A 17,594-nucleotide genomic window follows, 5' to 3' on the forward strand; every position below is an offset into this window, starting at 1 on the left:
GGTCTCACAAGTAAATGTGAGATTTTTTTTCTGGAAACCTTCCTTCCGCTTATTGAAACGCAAAATATAGCCTACAGGTTAAAGCATGAGACACATTAGGTGAGAAGTAGTCTAATTCTGACTCAGGAGCAGACTTGTTAAGTAACTTTGAAGAAAATGTCTGAAGTCTTTCATAGCATCTAATATAGGACTAGCAGGATATCACACAGATGAGACAAATTCAACACTGTTTTTAATTTTTGCATTTGGGTGACATGGAAAATATTGCTGTACTTTATATTTAAGAAAAGGTATTACTATATATTTTTAACATTAAATTTGCCATCATTTTTAAATGACAGATCGCTAAAAGTATTTCTAAGCTTAACTGGTTATTGGAAAAACAGTTTCTTTATTAAACCTTGAAAAGAGCAGTAAGACATTGTTAGAGAAAGTATTATATTTTCTACAACTATTGCTTTTTATCTTGTGGAATCTTAACAGGGGGATAGGACAGAACATTTAATGAGCTTTTGGATTTAAAATCCCCAAGCATATGCCCTTAATTTGGAAGAAAGAGAACATCCTTATTCTGAACACTTTTATTATTCATACTGAGCTCCTGGGAATGCAACATCAAGATTTTGAAATATGAGTTTGTCCTACCCTGCTACTTGTTGCATGGCCAGGTTTTGTAGCTATTCTGCTATATCACTGATAGAGAATGGCTTTTTGAAATTAAATGGGGTCAAGGAATAATTGCAGCTTTGCAGGTACCTGTGTCTCTCTGACAGATTTCTGGCAGCAGATGTATGAAATGGCTACAATTAAGAATAGAACCAACAGTGTATTATAAAGATGATCATGATATCTCATAGCAAATTCAACCCCACATCCTTCTCCTTTTCATATGGTTCATTCTCTTTGTTTATAAAAAGTTTGAGTCAGTACTTTTCAATTATAAAACAACTGGAGTATACAAAAAGCATAGGCAGAGTGGATGCTTACATCTCTCTGGAAGACTACTGTTTGATAAAGCAATAGAAGCATTTCAGGAGTACCAGAACATTTTCAGCTTTTCAGGATGCCCAGCTTCAGGGTTGCTACAGATGTTTTATCACTGTATCCTGAGGAAAGTTCCTTCAAGGGCTGTCAGATCTCCTCTGAGGTATTATCTGAGCAACTGTGAAAATCCTGTTGAGAGGCTGAGTAGCCTTCATACCACAGGAGAGAGATATTTATGTCTATATATAATACTCACATGTGTTATATTCATTTTCACTACAATTAGTTCTCTTTCTTTCTCCTGTAGCCACTTACCGGAAAATGCATTTTGCAATAACTGAAAATATTTATCATATGTTGAACAGAACAAAACATATCTTCATCAATGAACTTGATGAGTAAGATGATAACAACTGGTCTAATCCTGTCTGTCAGCTGTTTGTGGTTGAGGAGCGTTGGGTAGCACTTCAGGAAGCTGACAGAGCTGGGTTGCAGTAGTAGCTCCTCAACAGCACTTCTTTGCAAAGTCCAGGAGTCACATGGAGTGAGGAGAGTGTCCTGCTATGCTGCTGGATAGTGGCTGGGTAAGTGCTGCAAAGGTCCTCAGCAGAGGTAGTGAGGTACTGGAGACAGACCAGGAGGAGGGAAATAGTATTAAACTCAAATGTGAAGGCTGCAGATCTGGATGGAGCTTAACGGTTCCTGGTGGGAGGTAAGATTACAGCAGAGCTGGAGGGAAACATGACAGGGGAGAAGTTAAAAGTACTTTGTGTTCTTAGTCCACTGCAGCAGCTGTGAATGTCATATTTTACAAAATCACTGGAAGTAAAATGGTAGTTAAAAGTGTATTTTGGGAATATTATTGCAGAAGGGGCTGCATCCACACTTTCATAATCCTTTCTGAAATTTATTAAAAGAAAAGAAGAAAGTGTTATTGGTTTTGCCAATTATTCTTTGAGCAAAAAGTAAGAAGGAAATTTCTATAATGATTACACTGGTTCCTCATTGGCTCTGATACTTTTCATTATGAGTAAATTTTTCAGAATCAGCTCAGATGCTGGTCATCTCAAGTCACCCTCATAAAAGGTTGCCAGATCTGCCTTCACTTTGGCACTTTTATACACCAACCCTGATGCTCTAAGGCACTCACACAGCTCAGCAATGAAATGAAACCTCATCATGGGCTGCAGCAGCAAGAGCCCAGTCAGCAGGTCAAGGACTACAGCTGGCAAGTGAAGAATGTGATTATTCCACTCCATTTACTGTTAGGCCACACCTGGGATGTGGTGTCCAGATTCCGTCTTCCTCGTCCAAGACAGACGCTGAAAAATTCAGGGTAGCATAATTTCCACTGCTGAAAATATTCAAAGCTTAGTTTGATGAGACCCTGGATACCTCAGTCTATAGCCCTGCTTTCAAAGGGAGGCTTGACAGTAAAATCTCTCGAGGTGCCTGCCAGACTGGATGGATGTTTTTAAGATTCAACAGTCACAATCCACACAGACTGGGATATGCCTGTTACTTTCTGCAAAGTCATGCAGAGGTACCAAAACTGGCTCTGAAGGAGCTAATTGAAATGCTGAAGCCTCCAAGCCTGGAAAACAGGGATAAATTTAATGAGGGAGTGTCACTCCAACACAGATTTATCACCAGCTACCTATTTAAAGCTAGCTTTAGATAGTTCTACACAGCATTGTGTTCTGAGGCACACATACCTCAGGCTCACATGGCAACATGCATATCTTCTATATCCAATGCTGTACAGAAAGACTCCATAAATTCTACCATTTTACCAGCAGTGCAGGCTGCTTCTGAATCTGAAACAAAAAAAATCCAGGGAAAAAATACTTCAGAAAAAGTATAATATAGTGCTAGATTCTCTCACCAATTTAATGAACTTCTTCCTAGCTTAAAATTGATCTCTCTTGCACAGCTGAAATTAAGTTCATGTGAGGATAATCTTAGGTGTGGGCATGGAATGAGGTCAGACACCCACTAACATGGATAGGGGAAAAAAAATCTGAAAGTTAAGTGGAGATAGCTTTTGATACAGAATTCATTATCTTATTGTAATCTCACTGAACAGAGTGAAATCTTTCCTCTTAAGGTAAAATAAGGGGAAAAGAGTTTTAGCCAAAATAAGAGACATAAGGAAAATCTGGAGTGGATACAAAACAGGCATTGCTTTATTTGCACTTACTGTGCTAGAAGTACTTAGTAGTAAATGGTGAGCTCTCTCACCATGAAGGCTGTAGAAATCATTGAATCACTTCCATTGATGATGCAGAGAGAAAAAGGTAGCAATGGAAATTGCTACCAGTGAGCTGATGCTTCTCATTTTCATCTCAGTTGCACAATTAAACACATTAACTTCATGCTTTATTTTCTTAAACTCTCCAGATTCTTACCATTACCGATATCAACAGGAAAACTATTTTGGGGAAAGCTTTTCTCTGATGATGTACTTGAATTAGTGCTTAATGTGCTAACTTGAGAACCAGAAGCAATGGGGCTGAAGAGGCATGTTGCTGTGGCCAGTCTAATCTATCCTGTTGAGAAGACAAAGCTCAAGTCACTGCCCAGAGCTCATATCTGCATAGTTGTCCACCGTGCCAGGAGCCCACCAAAGCCTCTCTATCACTCCCCTCTGCAACTGAACAGGGGAGAGAAAATATTAAAAAGGGTTCATGGATTGAGATAAGTACCAGGAGAGATGATTCACCAAATATAGTCATGAACAGAACAGACTCAGCTTGGGGATATTAACTGAATTTATTACTAACAAAATCAGCAGGATAATGAGAAGTAAAAGCAGACCTTGAAAACACCCTTCTTCTCAGCTCTACTTCCTCCTCCAGTCCAGTGGCAGGGGGAGATGGGGCATGGTGGTGTGATCAGTTCCTCACATATTGTTTCTTTCCCTGCTCTGATGTGGGGTCTCTCCCCTGGGAGATGGTATTCCATTAATTTCTCCAGTGTGAATCCATCCCACAGGCAACAGTTCTTCACAAACTACTGCAACATAGGTCATTCATCCCTGGGCTGCAGTCCTTCATGGACAGCCTGCTCCAGCGTGGGTTCCCCACATAGTCACAAGTCCTAGCAGGAATCCTGCTCCGGTGTGGGCTCCTCTCTCCACAGGTCTGCAGGTCCCTGCCAGGAGCCTGTTCCAGCACAGGCTTCCCTCAGGTTCACAGCCTCTTTTGTGCATTGAGCTGCTCCAGTGTCGGTCTCCTCCATGTGCTGCAGGTAGATCTCTGCATCCCTGTGATCCTCCATGGGCTGCAGGGGCACAGCTGCTTCACCATGGACTTCACCATGGGCTGCAGAGGAATCTCAGCTCCAGTGCCTGGACCACCTCCTCCCCCTACTTCTCCACTGACCTTGGTGTCTGCAGAGCTGCCCTTCTTGCATGTTCCCACCCCGCTCTTTTCTGGCTCCTCCTCCTTCTCCTTCTCCTTCTCCTTCTCCTTCTCCTTCTCCTTCTCCTTCTCCTTCTCCTTCTCCTTCTTTCTCCTTCTCCTTCTTCTCCTTCTCCTTCTCCTTCTCCTTCTCCTTCTCCTTCTCCTTCTCCTTCTCCTTCTTTTACTTCTTCTTCATCTTTGCTTCTTCTTGTTCATCTTCTTCATCTTCTTCTTTGACTTCATCTTCTTCTTTGTCTTCTTCATGTTATCACAGAGGCATTATCCTCATTTCCAACTGGCCCAGACTTGGCCAGTGGCACATCCATCCTGGAGCTGACTGGCATTGGCTCTGACAGACTTAGAGGAAGCTTCTGGCACCTTCTCATAGAAGTCAACCCTGCAGCCTCCCCAGCTACCAAGACCTGGCCATGCAAACCCAGTAAATCAGGGTTTGTACACATCCTACACAATTTATTTTGTACCCACTTATGTTGGTGCTATTTGGGTCTTCTCTCCACCATGCTTCACTGGCTACATGTGCACTAGTTTTATTTTACCTTTTTATCTATCATGTAGGGCTCATAGTATCATAAAGTAATGTCCTTTCAGTCTGTCTTCAGCTACTGCTTCATTAGAGCTACAGTGAATAATGACATAAAATATTGTGCTCTTATGATTTCCAGTGATAAAGAAAAGAACATTAAATAGACTGGATGAAATGAAAAGAAGGAAGATAGAAAGGGAAGCTATTTCATAACTTATTGTTTTCAGATCTGTTTTTCTTCAAAGAGGTCTAAAGATCAGCCACGTACAGGGACCCAGTGCAACACCACAGCACAGGACACTCCAGAACTGAATAAGAATATTTGGACTGGCAAAACATCATTAAGACTACAAGCAGCATGGCCCAAGATTTTCTGTGGACTCCTGTGTCAATGAAATGGGGAGAAAATATATTAGGAGGACAGTGGGACAAAGGGCAGGTGTTGGTGTTCTTCCACAGCCCAGAACAGTAGCACTTACCATAAGTGTTTCTACACCTATGGCTGGGCTGTCTAGCTGCCTTCTTAAATATTTCAACCAAACTTCAAATAGGCAAAAGTTTAAAAAAATGCATCAGTAATGAGCTTATTGACAAAACAATTGGATTCACACTTTGGCATATGCACTGAAGAGCTTACTTTAATGCAGTTAAAGTTATCACTAATATAATAAAGTTATCATTGCTTATCATTTGCTTAGAATGGAAACCCCCAGATTTAACAGCAAAATTAACCATTTCAGCCCAAATAATTTGATGTAACAGAGCACTTGTGTGCAATCAGAACCTCACTCTAATATGCAGAGTGTAGCTGTGCTGATCAAGGAAAGGCTCTTGCAAACCAGTGTACTTTGAGAATGCAGCATGGAAAAATTCCCTTGCAGTAAATTTCTCCTTTCTGAAATGACAGGAGGAACCTGAATTCCTCTCTAACCCAACTGTAACAGAAACATAATGTATTTAATTGTGTTTATGCTAAGGTAGGAAATCATTATCAGTCAGCGTTGGCAGCAAGTTTTGTTTTCTGTATGGCTCCTAAGCAGTAGGAGCTTAGACTAATGCAGGAGGTTTGTTCTTCAGACAACACAGTATAGTAAGTTTCATAAATATCTGTACATTCAGCATGAAAGTGGTAAAATTATTTTTTTCATGTACCTGATGATAGAGTTTGCATTACCTCTGCAGTCAGAAATCAGATGAAATAAGCAATCTGGGAATAAAACAGCATTAGTAGTTGCAGTAAACATTTTGAGGCTGAGTAGCATTAGACTTCTGCTGAAATCCTTTTAAAAAATATATTCTTCATTACAGGATGCTGCCAAACCCAGCAGGCAATTAGTGAGGTTAGTACTAAGTTCAAAAATACTTCAGGATGAGCACTGTCTTTTCAAGATGAAGGGAAGAGGAATATATGCTTATAGAATTGGCATGGTGCTGCATATATGATTTCTTTCACTGCGGTCTAATGTCATCTTTATGGTAGGAGTAATACATCTCCTTGTCAATCAGCTCCTCCTTCCATTTTTTTTTCACCCTGGTGAGAACAAGCTCCCATAATGAGTGAATTGCTGTGCTGGATTCCTGATTAAAGGCACATCCCCTGAAAAACTTAATGGCTTGCAACAGATATGAACTAGTAAAATCCTTCAAAAAAAAAAAAGGTAATATTAAAGTTGGTGATAGACTGTTAGAAGAGTGCCATTGTTTTTCTCTTTTTGAGAAGACACCTTCTCCCTGTACTTTTCCAAAATGTTCTTTCAGATGTGCCATAGGCAGTATTTCTCACTCACAGGACACCTTGCATTGCCAGGGTGACAGACACAGATCACAATTGATCCAGAACCTAGAGAGAGACATTTTAAGAAACTTATTATCTATAAAATGTTTTTGGCTGATACTGATACTGAATGGTTTTCCCTTTGTAGGTAATTAATATCTTTCTATTCAGGTGCTTGAAATAGTAAAGCACAGTAGAAATATGAGTCAAAAATAGAATTTTGTTGGTAACAGCTATAAGTTACTCACTCTAATTACACACTGCCTTTCCGTTCTTCATATTAGCAGCTGATATTTTACTTTATAATAAGCTTCAAACAACCTATCACAATTGCAACTTAATAACTGATCAGCCAGTCTTACCTACTCACCCCAGGCCCACAGCTGGCACTAGGAGGGACTCTGAGCAGATCAAAAAGCAGGCTTTCTGTAAGGGCTACAAATTATCATGAATGATGTCCTCCCTGATTCTGCGTAATCCAGAGTTCAGTGTTGTCAGGACCTTCACTCAAGCTTTACCCACACCTAACTAAGAGCCAAGTTACCCACAGTCAATTTAAGGTGTCCAGGTGGATCTTATTTTTGCTTTCTGCAACTTAAATAAGTGAAGGAGAAGAATATTTTTCTATAAGAGCCAACCACCATGCTTGCATAGCTCCTGCCACCCTGTGTAGTCCACTTCTGAATAAGCACTCAAAAACCTTGAGTCCTGGCAAAATAAATGTAGACAACAAAACATCTGTGTTGCCATGGTTATGCTGTGTACAACTTTAAGTTTGGAACAGCTGAAAAATCACTAACAGCCTGTATTCTGCCTGAGTATAAAGGGCATGGTTCTCTTTCCTCAAGGACTTTTCACAATCCAGAGTAGAGATACATCGATGCTAATCAGTCTTAAGACAAGCAGTCCTTGAAATCTGGCCCAGACTCTCATCTATTATTAAACAATTTTGGCCCTTGAAACTGTTGCTGCAATGCAAACTCAAACTAGGTAATGGTTGAATCCACATGATACAACTATGAAAACACACTATCACACTTCTAGATTTTCAGAGTATTGCTAAAACTACCAGCAATTACTCAAAACTTGTAAAATACATGCATTTCTAGTATCAGAGTTCAAAAGTGTTGATGCTCTAAAATAATCACATTCTGCCACCAGCTCAGTACATTACAGCTGAAAATCTAAACATGCCAGTCTGAAATCCATTATACATGCTGTTGGTAAATCCTGGGCAAAATTGCATCAATTTAGCAGGGAAAATTAATTGCAATGATGTATATTAAGCATTCTATACCTATCTAGATCTTGATGGTAACTACAAATTAGAGACCAACAAAGGCAATGAGGGTGTCTGTCCCAGATAATATTCTGGTATTTCACTACTTGGTTTAATCCCGGATTAAAGGATTGAAGATTTGCCAACTACAAACATGTGGAAATAATTCAACCTGAAAATCTCTTTTTTTTGTTTTGACTGCTTGAGGAAACAACATTGTTACTTATCAAGAAAATTATAAAACTTGTATGTTATGTAATTATTATATTGCATCAAAAATATATATCTATATACAGCATTAAAACTTTACTTATGTTTTAACTTATGCTTAACTATGTGTAACTTATTTTATGTATCAAAAATATTGTATAATTAAAAAACACATACCTGAAGAGCCTACCTGAAGGTTTTAAAGATACCTTAGCTTTCTTTCCACTGGGATGTATTCACTCTAAAACAAGATCTAGAAGAAGCCTAGACAAAATTATTGATTTGAGAAGGCACAGGTCTTGATTCAAGGATATCTTAGCTTTAGTTCTGCCTTTGCCATGGAGTTTTTAGCTTTTTATCTTGTTTGTATGCCTTTCAACAGATCTTTGAGACCAGCTTATTTTAATATAATCAAAACAGTTCTTTAGCTGTCAACCACTGTTAAAATTGCAAAATACAAAAAGACAATTTCCATCACATACCAGTCTGTTGTGCAGAGCAGGACTTCCCTTGTGATTTTTTAACCAAATGTGAAGCAACAGGATGCAGTCAGTTAAAACATTCTCATGTGAGGTTACATTTAAAAGTTGTATGTCTGTACTGTTGCTTTCAGACCTAGTACACTCAAATATAATCATGTCTTCTGACAGAAAGGTGTTAAGCCAGCAGGAGGGCAAAACTGACCTTGCACAGACTCCTTACAGAGTCTCAGTCCCGCAGTAGGACATCTTTTGCCACACATACACCTCACAGCAACCATCATTGCTTGATGAGCCTTTGACACTGGCATGGCTAATCACTTTTTAAATTAAATCAAATTTCCTAGTTTCCCTTGGCTGGCACTGCGCAGCCGGAGTGATGGCACCATGTCCGGAGATCCAGACACTGAGCTAAAATCAGCCAGATAGAGCTGAGAAATGGTGCTGGGCTGTAGAGTGAGCTTTGTTTCATGCCTTACATTTAGGTGTCTCTGACCACATCCAAACCCACACTTAGTTACAATCTAGATCATATTTTGCTCTTGTCCTGCCCTGTTTTCTCAAAACACCTTCAAATCATCCCCTTCACTCTGGGGAACAGCCCTTCCAAACATGTGTCTTTATAAACTGTGAGGCTCACTTCTGTGTGTATAATTTATCATTTTAGGCAGTAGTATAAAGCCCTGTTCAGAAATGGGAGGCTTTGAAGACCTCTAATTCCTAAGAAGTAGCTGCAAGGTAAGGGATGCTGTGATGCAACTAAAAATCTTCCCAAGGCTGTGTGCCATGGGCAGCCCTACCCTCATACAGTGCAGCTTCAAGGTTATTGTTTTGTCATAAGCTCAAAGAAGGAAGCAAGGCAATGACACTTTAAAGTATCAGGTCTTTTGCTTTTTGTTCTTAGAGCTTACATAGAATGAAGATCCAAGTAAACAACACTTGAAGAGTGGAAAGAAGCTCTAATCTGTAAGTATACATAGAATGAAAAAAAAAAAAACCCTTGGTTTGCAAAGTTTTAAAAAGAATGCTTGCAAGTTTAGGAGGGGGAAGCATTCAGTGATCTGTTTTATTTTGAACCCATTTTCTGCAAAAATGTTTTCTCATTGTGTTTGGTAATTTCCTAGTAAGGGACAGAATTGCTTCATTCTTTTCCATATCGCTACCCTGTAGTTTTACACTGTCTTCTAAAACTGGGAGGCAGTAGATTTTGTTTTCATCCATCTTTTGTGTGTGTGTGTTTGATATCACCCAGTCTCTGTAAGGACAAGAAGGGTTTGTTCTCTCTGTTAAGATACAGCTACGGAGGTAAATAATCCTTTTTAGGAACACTTCATGGTTTCCATTCTTTTGTATAAAAATAGTGGCAATCTCAATTGAAAGAGGACTAACTTAACATATTTTTCCATCCCATTTGTTCTTCAATGAACTGAACTGAAACCACAAAATACCGGTATAATGTTGACACAGCCTGCAAGACATGAACTGTTGAGCTACCAAATGAGTTAGGGGAATCATGAAAGGTTGTTTGAAAAAAGTTGATGTCTAAATGTAAAAATGTGCTTGATATTTAATGTTATTTTATTTTTAGTGCTTTCCATTAAGCAGGTTTTTATACTTCAAACTTCAGGTATGTGTGGTTATTTTGAAATTAAGGAAATTCTGTAATTATTCTAGTGGCAGAGCCTATGTTACAATAACAAAGCATGGAATTAGAACAAATTGAAATGCAATTAAAATGCCCTCAACAGAAAACATCTTTGAGACTAAATGAGGATTTTGTGAAACACATGCAGATTTTAAACAGATTTTGTTAAAAATTATTTGTGTTTTTCACTTCCTCCAGCTTAGTCTAGCTCAGTACAGGTATGTCATATTTCAATTTATTAAGCCTGTCAAAAATAGAAATCTTTCATATGGGTTGAACTTTTTTCTCCTCCAAATTCAAATGAAACTTCTCAGTTGGGTGCATGCAGACAAAAAATGCTTCTTCTGCAGAACCCAACTGTCAGAACACATGAAAATCTGTGTGAAGCCTGCCAGTCTCTCAGCAGATGTGTATGGGGGGATAAATTTTGCAAACACTTGTTATACAGAGTAGAGCTCACTGTTTGACAGGGATTGTAAGAGTGTCATCATTCCTGACAAATGAGTGTTTTTTTTAATAAGTTGATATAATGTTGATGTAACATAATGGTGACTCATAGACTTGGTTGGAAAAATAGCATGGAATGAAGGGAGCAAGCCAGTGACAGGCTGGTCTGGATTGCTAAATCAGACATAAACTAGAATAAGCATTTTACCCCTGCCAAATTGAAGTTGTTCATCTAAGAACCAAGTACAAGTGTAATGGTAACTCACTGAGGAGCCACAGGTATGGCTGGGATCAAGGGAGAATAAGCCTCTTCTGTCTCATATCTGGTATCTGCAGGGGAAGACAAAATCTGACAAAAGGTTTTTAAATCTGAAGACAGAGGCAGAAGCATATAAAATGCCTGGAAACTGAGGTTGTACAAATTCTTTCCAGAAGTATGGTTAATTTTTTTTTCTTTATTACATTTTTTTAATAGTAAGATAGATAACAGTAAGATAAAAGAGAAACAAGTTCCTGAAGATTGGAATGAATATTTCTTACCTGGAAAATTTTGACAGAGATCAAATTGTTTTCATAAATCACACAATGATTTGGGATGAAAAAGGCCTTCAAGATCATCTAGTTCCAACATCCCTGCTATGGGAACGGACATGTTCTACTAGAGCAGGTTGCTCAAATCCCCATCCAACCTGGCTTTGAACACAGACAGGGACTGAACACTATGACTTTTTCTGTCCTGAAGAGAGCAGTCCAGGGAAATCTCACAGACTGTGCTGCACAGACAGTCACATGAAATGAGTGTGATGGCATTATCCACAGTGACAACTGACAAATCTTGAATGCACAAGAATCTTTTTGTTGATCATATTTCTGAAAGAAACTAGCCTCTGGCCTGTTGGCAACCTACCTCCTTTGTCAGACTAAACCAGCTATTTTTGCAATTGTCCCCCAGCCCCTGGCACCAGCAGCTGCTGTGGCATCAAAATGAAGTCGTGCCCACTATTGCCTTGTGGCTCAAGGTTCATGTCTGGCAGAAGTTCAGCCAAGTCATGAGAGGCTTAACACAGAGGAAGACCAAACCTGGCTCCAAGACTTGAGCAATATGACTGAATTGGCAGTTGCTGAAGGGGTTGGGAAGGCACAGAAACAAGAACAGCTGTGTCATGTGAGGTCCACATTAATTCATTTTCTATGTGCCCCCTGCTAAACGCTGGCAAAAGGACTTGTAAGTTGCATTTCAGGTCAGTAGGTTATAGCTTTGTGAAAGTCAGTATGATAGGAAACCTCACTTTGCCAGAAAGCAGCATTTCCTCTGTGAAATATGCTCTGTATTATGTTACACTCTGTATTCATCACACAATGATATTTCAGTGGGATGCCTGTGCTACTGGGGAGCTGATAATCTCCTATCACAGCTGCTAGTAGCTTTTTTTTTTTGAAGGTTAATGAAAATTACATCTGCAGATTCTTAGTATGCAGAGATTTAACAAAGACTGCAGAATTCCGCAGAAACCTGCATTTCATGGACTCAGTTGCCTATTTGCAGACAGAAATAGGTCTCTTGCTGTCCCCTGCACTGGAATGTCTGAATAAAATATCAGTTATCTGACTTCTGCCTATCTGTTCTTAGTGCCTTCAGTTCAAGTTTCACTGTGGCCTCTGAAGGGTGACAAGAGGTTCTTCCTCTCCAAGTGCAGCCTTGCTGCTGGGTCTGCTCACACCAAGCCGCATTTCCAGTGTGTTGCCTTTCCCTCTGTGACACTTTTAAAAGTTTTAAACTTGAAATACGCATTTAAAATCAAAACAGTGTGATAACGCCTCTTTTTAGAGACATCTTTTCAAACTGAAGTTTAACAACTTGGAGAAACTGATGAAGAGCTCTTGCTAATCCCTTCTGACTTGCATGGCTGTGAGGATGAAGTGACTCAGAAACAAGAACAGAACTGGAAGGAACTTGCACCACTTCTGATGCAAGAGCTGCAGTGTGCCAATCTGCCAAACTTTAATAAAAAGCTCCTTCACTGCAACCCATTGTAATTTTCTTAATGTACTGGAGTTAGTTGTCCACTCTGAAATGCAAGACCAAACACAAAAGGTCAGTAATGCCAGCAATCAATACATCAGTTTGAGATATGGCATTTATATTTATACTGATTATAATAAGATATCTGGAGTCTTAGATGCATTGGGATAGCTAGAGAATAACTTTTCAATGTATGAAGAGATCTTGATTACTCTGAGGGCAAGATTACTCTGAGGGTAAGGCTTAGAAATATTGCTAAGAAAGAACACATAACACCTGAGGTGCATAACAGATATTAATTCCACACTATGAACAAAAACAGTTTATAAAACTGTTATAGGCATTTCCTCTTTTCCATAAAATGAGTGGACTGGTAAAAAACTTTTTCACCTCCCAACTTTTAGCAGTTCATGCTACCTAAAAAAAGGAAAATAAATCTGAAACATTACTCATACAAACAGATTACTCATACAAAAGATTGAGAGACTACTTTCTGAAGTGAAAAGCATTTGCGTATTAAATGAAAAAAATCACAAAAACTCATGAGGGAACTCCTTGTTGTGGTGTGGGATTCACTGGTAAAATGGATGACTTACCAGAGTCAGTTTTAAATCACAGTTCAGGCAGCAGTAGCAGTATAGCTGTGATAGTACAGAGCCCAACACCATTCAGTTTTCCCTGCTTCTTTTCTGTAACTGTAATGTGAACATCCCCTGGACATTTTTACAGATGCAAATATGCTTCAGGGTAACACCCTACCTGAACTCTTCCCCTCCTATATGATCTTCTAGTACTTAAAATCCAACAGGAGCTGCATTTAGATTTATAAGAATTATTTCTAATCTCTTTTAAACTGTAATATATTAAAAATTTATAGCATACTTTTCAAACTTGCTATTAACTTGCATCTAGGTTCTGCTTGGGTCAGACAGCATGATTTACACTCACCCAGGATGTCCTTTCCTAATGTTTTCTAGCAGCCCATTTCGTAACACCCGGTTACTACATGTAAGATTTGAAATGGCCCTGAGAATCAGGACAGTACTGCCCACGCTTCTTGGCCTGGCAGGATCTAAGCAGGATTTCCATGAAGTCTGGGTATCCATGGTGTTTAATCCCTTGCTGAGAGAAACTGTCCATGGAGAAGAAGTTGACTGTAATGTGTTCAAAACTCAGCTCTCAGTAATAAACAGAATTTGTATCTTAGCTAGAACAACATATAGTTGTTATCTGGCCCTGGGAAGGACAGATTTGTGTTGCAAATAAACAAATGGATGAATGAGGAACAGAATTCAAACAATATCTCTAATCTTCACTGTAAAAGCACGAAGATGCTCAGATGAGAGGAGAAAAAAAAAAAAAACCACAGCACAAAATCACCACAATGATGTAGTTTCTCTAAGGATCATTTCTCCCCGTGTATTATTGATTCATGTTTGTTTTTAGGACTATGGCTGGAAATGTCATAAGAACTAAAGAAGTTCTCTGCCCAACCTTCTCATCCATTTTCCCCTAGGCTGGAGGATGTTTGGATAAAAGTATAGGTTACAGCTACTGATGTCATCTGTGAGATTTCAGGATTATTCCTTGAGCAAGAGCCAGGTGGGAAGTCTTCCTGGCTTTTTAGGTAGTCCATCTCATTCCTACTTTATCTTAGTCTTTCTGTATTCTTTTATTTCCAGAATATGTACCAGGAAGATTTTGGGAACATGACTGAAGGGACCAGGAACAGCAGTGACCCCTCTTCCGCCTTCGTTCACACCAGCACCATGAGCGCCATTCTGGTCACTGTCTACTCAGTTGCCTTTGCTGGAGGTGGAATTGGGTCCATCACAATGTCCTTTGCGCTCCTCAAGATGAACACTCTGTCTGTGACCACGACTGCCATCATTAACCTGGTCATTGTGCACAGCCTCCTCCTCTTCACAGTGCCCTTCCGCCTCCACTATTATGTCAAAAAGAAGTGGGTATTTGATATGCCATTTTGCAAAATGGTGAGTGCCATGGTGCACATCCACATGTACCTGACCTTCATATTTTATGTGATCACACTGGTGATCCGCTGGCTCATCTTCTTTCAGTGGAGGGACAAGGTGGAGTTTTACAGGAAGCTGCACGCCATTGGGGCAAGCGCTGCTGTGTGGGTCTTTGTCATGGTCTTTGGGGTGCCACTCTTCTACTTTGAGTATGGACGCTCAGGCTTATACAATAATACAACATGCTTCAAGTTCCACAAAGAACTACAGCACAAGAGCGTGAAAGCCCTGAACTACACCATAATTGTAGCTGTTGCCCTCATTTCTTGTGTCCTCTTGAGCTTGCAGATTTTTATCCTGGTAAAAGTGGCGAGAAAATTTTCCACCTCTCTCTGTTCACACCAAGAATTCTGGGCCCAGGTGAAAAACTTGATTTTCATCTGGATCATCATAATTTGGTTCCTTCCCTATCATCTGTTCAGGGCCTACTACATACAGTATGTGAGTGATTTTGACCAGTTAGAAAGCTACAATGAGGTCTTTTTGAGCCTGACTGCCCTGAGCTGTCTGGACCTGCTGTCATTCGTGCTGAGTGGAAGCCGCTTCTTCAAGCAAAATGTGTGGATGCTCCACAGACGGTTGCCGTGCTGCTAGCATCAGCCTCCTGCAGCGTGTGCAGGACCCGGGATAGGACAGTGATGGACAGTCACAGCAAACTCATTCCTCAGCAAGTTGATGGTGTGCTCTGGAAACGGTGCAACACTCTCACACAGGACTCTGCACATCAGCTTCCTGGAATAATAGAACAAACTGCCTCCAGAATCTCAGCTGGTAAACAGGGAGGTGACCTCAGAAATTTCCTCATGGCACTACCCAGTGAGTTGTGGATGGACCTGGAGAAGAGGAAAGAAAGATCATGGGCTCTTCTGTCTTACTGTTTTTACATCAAAATTTGTGAAGTCATAGGCACTAGGAGGAGACTTGAGAATTGCAATGTAGAAACACAAATAAGGAAGCTGGTTTATATGGACTAAGGTACAGATTTTTGAAACTTAAAGATCTATATCATTTTCCCATAAATTTCATATTTATTTCCCACAAGCTCTCATAAAATATCAGGGAAGATATTTTTCTTACTGAGTAGGTCTGTTTCTTTACTGTTAAGCATAACTTTCTAAGTTAATTGAACTATTAAACCACCTATTTAAAAAACTAAATCAGTGATAGTTATTTCTTAAAATATTTTCTCAAAATCAGTTTTTTGAGATGGTATCACTGCAGCAGAAAAGAATTTTATATTTCTCACATTATGAAAATATGTCTAAAAAAATTATCCCTATTACTGAAATGGACATTGCAAGTTCAAACAAAAGCCTGTATTATTATTCACAAAAATTTTCAGTTAAAAATAATATTTTACAGTCAGGACAAATTTTTTTAGATGATTCAGACTGAATTTGTCTTCTCTTCAAAAGACAAATATCTTAGGTATCCAAAGTAGCAATGTTTTTTTGTAAATCTTATGTTGATTTTGTGCATTTATGAAGTTTATAAGTACTTACAGTGTCTTTAGCTTGAAAGCAATTCTATAAATTTTGTACCCTGTACTAATGGAAGGAATGAAAATATTGCTGCTTGGATTGGAGGGATGGAAAAAGCTAATAGATCTAGTGTAGCTAAAAAGCATATTATATCTCAGTGAGTCATTGCCAGTTGCTGTGTCTGAAGACAGAAATAAATTCCACTAAAAAAGATTAAAAATTTGGTAAAATATTTCTATGAAAGACATTGAGGCTTTCATAGCTCAGCTGCTTTATACCTACCCCTAAAAAAGAATATAAATCTCAACTCCTCAAATGCAAGACATCAATGGCTAATAGATCTTTATTTTTCTTGCCATCTGCATAAGGTTACATTTTTTCATCTGGAATTAGTGAGATAATAATTTAATCATTTAAGTAATTAGAGGTTATCAGCTGATCAATTTCCATGAGAGTCTCTCCTCATGATGCTGTTGAAATCCACCTTTTCACCCTTGTGAATCTTTCCATTCCTTTCTGCTTCACCTTCAACATCTCTTGCACATCAGACAGCAATAAAATAACAATTGGTTGATCTTATTATACCTATGCAATCTCATTGTTGTGTTCATTGCTTTTGGTCCCACCAAGATTGTTACTTTATGGAATCCCATCTCTTCTGTAGTCTTTCTACCTTGTCTTCCTTCCTTCTTGCTTCAAGGTCCTTTATATCTATCAGGGTGTTTGATCATAAAAAGGTATTTTCAGGTCAGAGTATGAGTCGTGCTATACAACACCAAAAGGTGGAAATCACTGAAGTTCATAACACAAGTAAGGGGTTGGGCAGCTCTCATGGCTCACCCTTTGCAAACAGCCTGGACCATATCTGTAAAGAAAGAAGTGTGAGAGCTTGCAGTGTGTGTGTATCTGAGAAAAATCTGTCCAAGAAGGCTTTGGTGCCCAAAGAATCGCAGTAAAAAGGATGACAACTACCAGCCAGATTCAACAGTAGTTGGGGAACTACTTTCAATACATGGAGGGAATCAACTTGGATGTGTAGCTCACTACTAGTTAACTGTGTGTCATTAAGAAAGCAATTTGTTTTAAAGCTACACAAACAAATCATATTCTCCTTGTGGTGGGGGGGGATGGAAATTGGCATAACATTTTTATTTCCTCCTGTAACAACATGAAATCCATTTTCTTGGTTAAAGAAAATGGATTCTGTAGGCACGGTGTAGCTTTGTAACATTATATTATAACCCTTCTACTATAATAAAGTTATTAACAAACAAAATGACTATGTGCT

The 17,594-nt window shown here is 39.2% G+C and overlaps 1 protein-coding gene across 3 annotated transcripts; it reads left to right on the forward strand.

Annotated features, from left to right (window-relative positions):
- Positions 1-9,585: 9,585 nt before the first annotated feature.
- LOC128797508 (probable G-protein coupled receptor 141) lies at positions 9,586-15,419 on the forward strand. 3 transcript variants are annotated; one of them, XR_008434169.1, is made up of 2 exons: positions 9,586-9,640; positions 12,595-12,735. XR_008434169.1 is itself a non-coding variant. In XM_053960133.1 (2 exons), the coding sequence occupies exon 2, from the start codon at positions 14,475-14,477 to the stop codon at positions 15,417-15,419; it is 945 nt and encodes a 314-aa protein (XP_053816108.1). In that variant the 5' UTR covers positions 9,608-9,640; positions 14,472-14,474. The 3 variants fall into 3 exon arrangements, 2 of the variants coding, with proteins under 2 accessions (XP_053816108.1, XP_053816100.1); XM_053960133.1 differs by lacking the exon at positions 12,595-12,735 and adding an exon at positions 14,472-15,419 and having other exon boundaries at positions 9,608-9,640; XM_053960125.1 differs by lacking the exons at positions 9,586-9,640; positions 12,595-12,735 and adding exons at positions 12,841-12,861; positions 14,472-15,419.
- The last annotated feature ends 2,175 nt before the right edge of the window (positions 15,420-17,594 follow it).

This window comes from Vidua chalybeata, chromosome 1, assembly GCF_026979565.1.
Source record: "Vidua chalybeata isolate OUT-0048 chromosome 1, bVidCha1 merged haplotype, whole genome shotgun sequence".
Taxonomy (NCBI): domain Eukaryota; kingdom Metazoa; phylum Chordata; class Aves; order Passeriformes; family Viduidae; genus Vidua; species Vidua chalybeata.

What these genes read in the sequence shown, in the direction of transcription:
- LOC128797508 (XM_053960125.1), top strand. Translation starts at nt 12,841, where the DNA reads ATGCAAGACCAAACACAAAAG. An exon ending in TGCAAGACCAAACACAAAAG is followed by an intron (nt 12,862 to 14,471) that starts GTCAGTAATGCC and finishes TTTTATTTCCAG; the next exon opens with AATATGTACCAGGAAGATTT.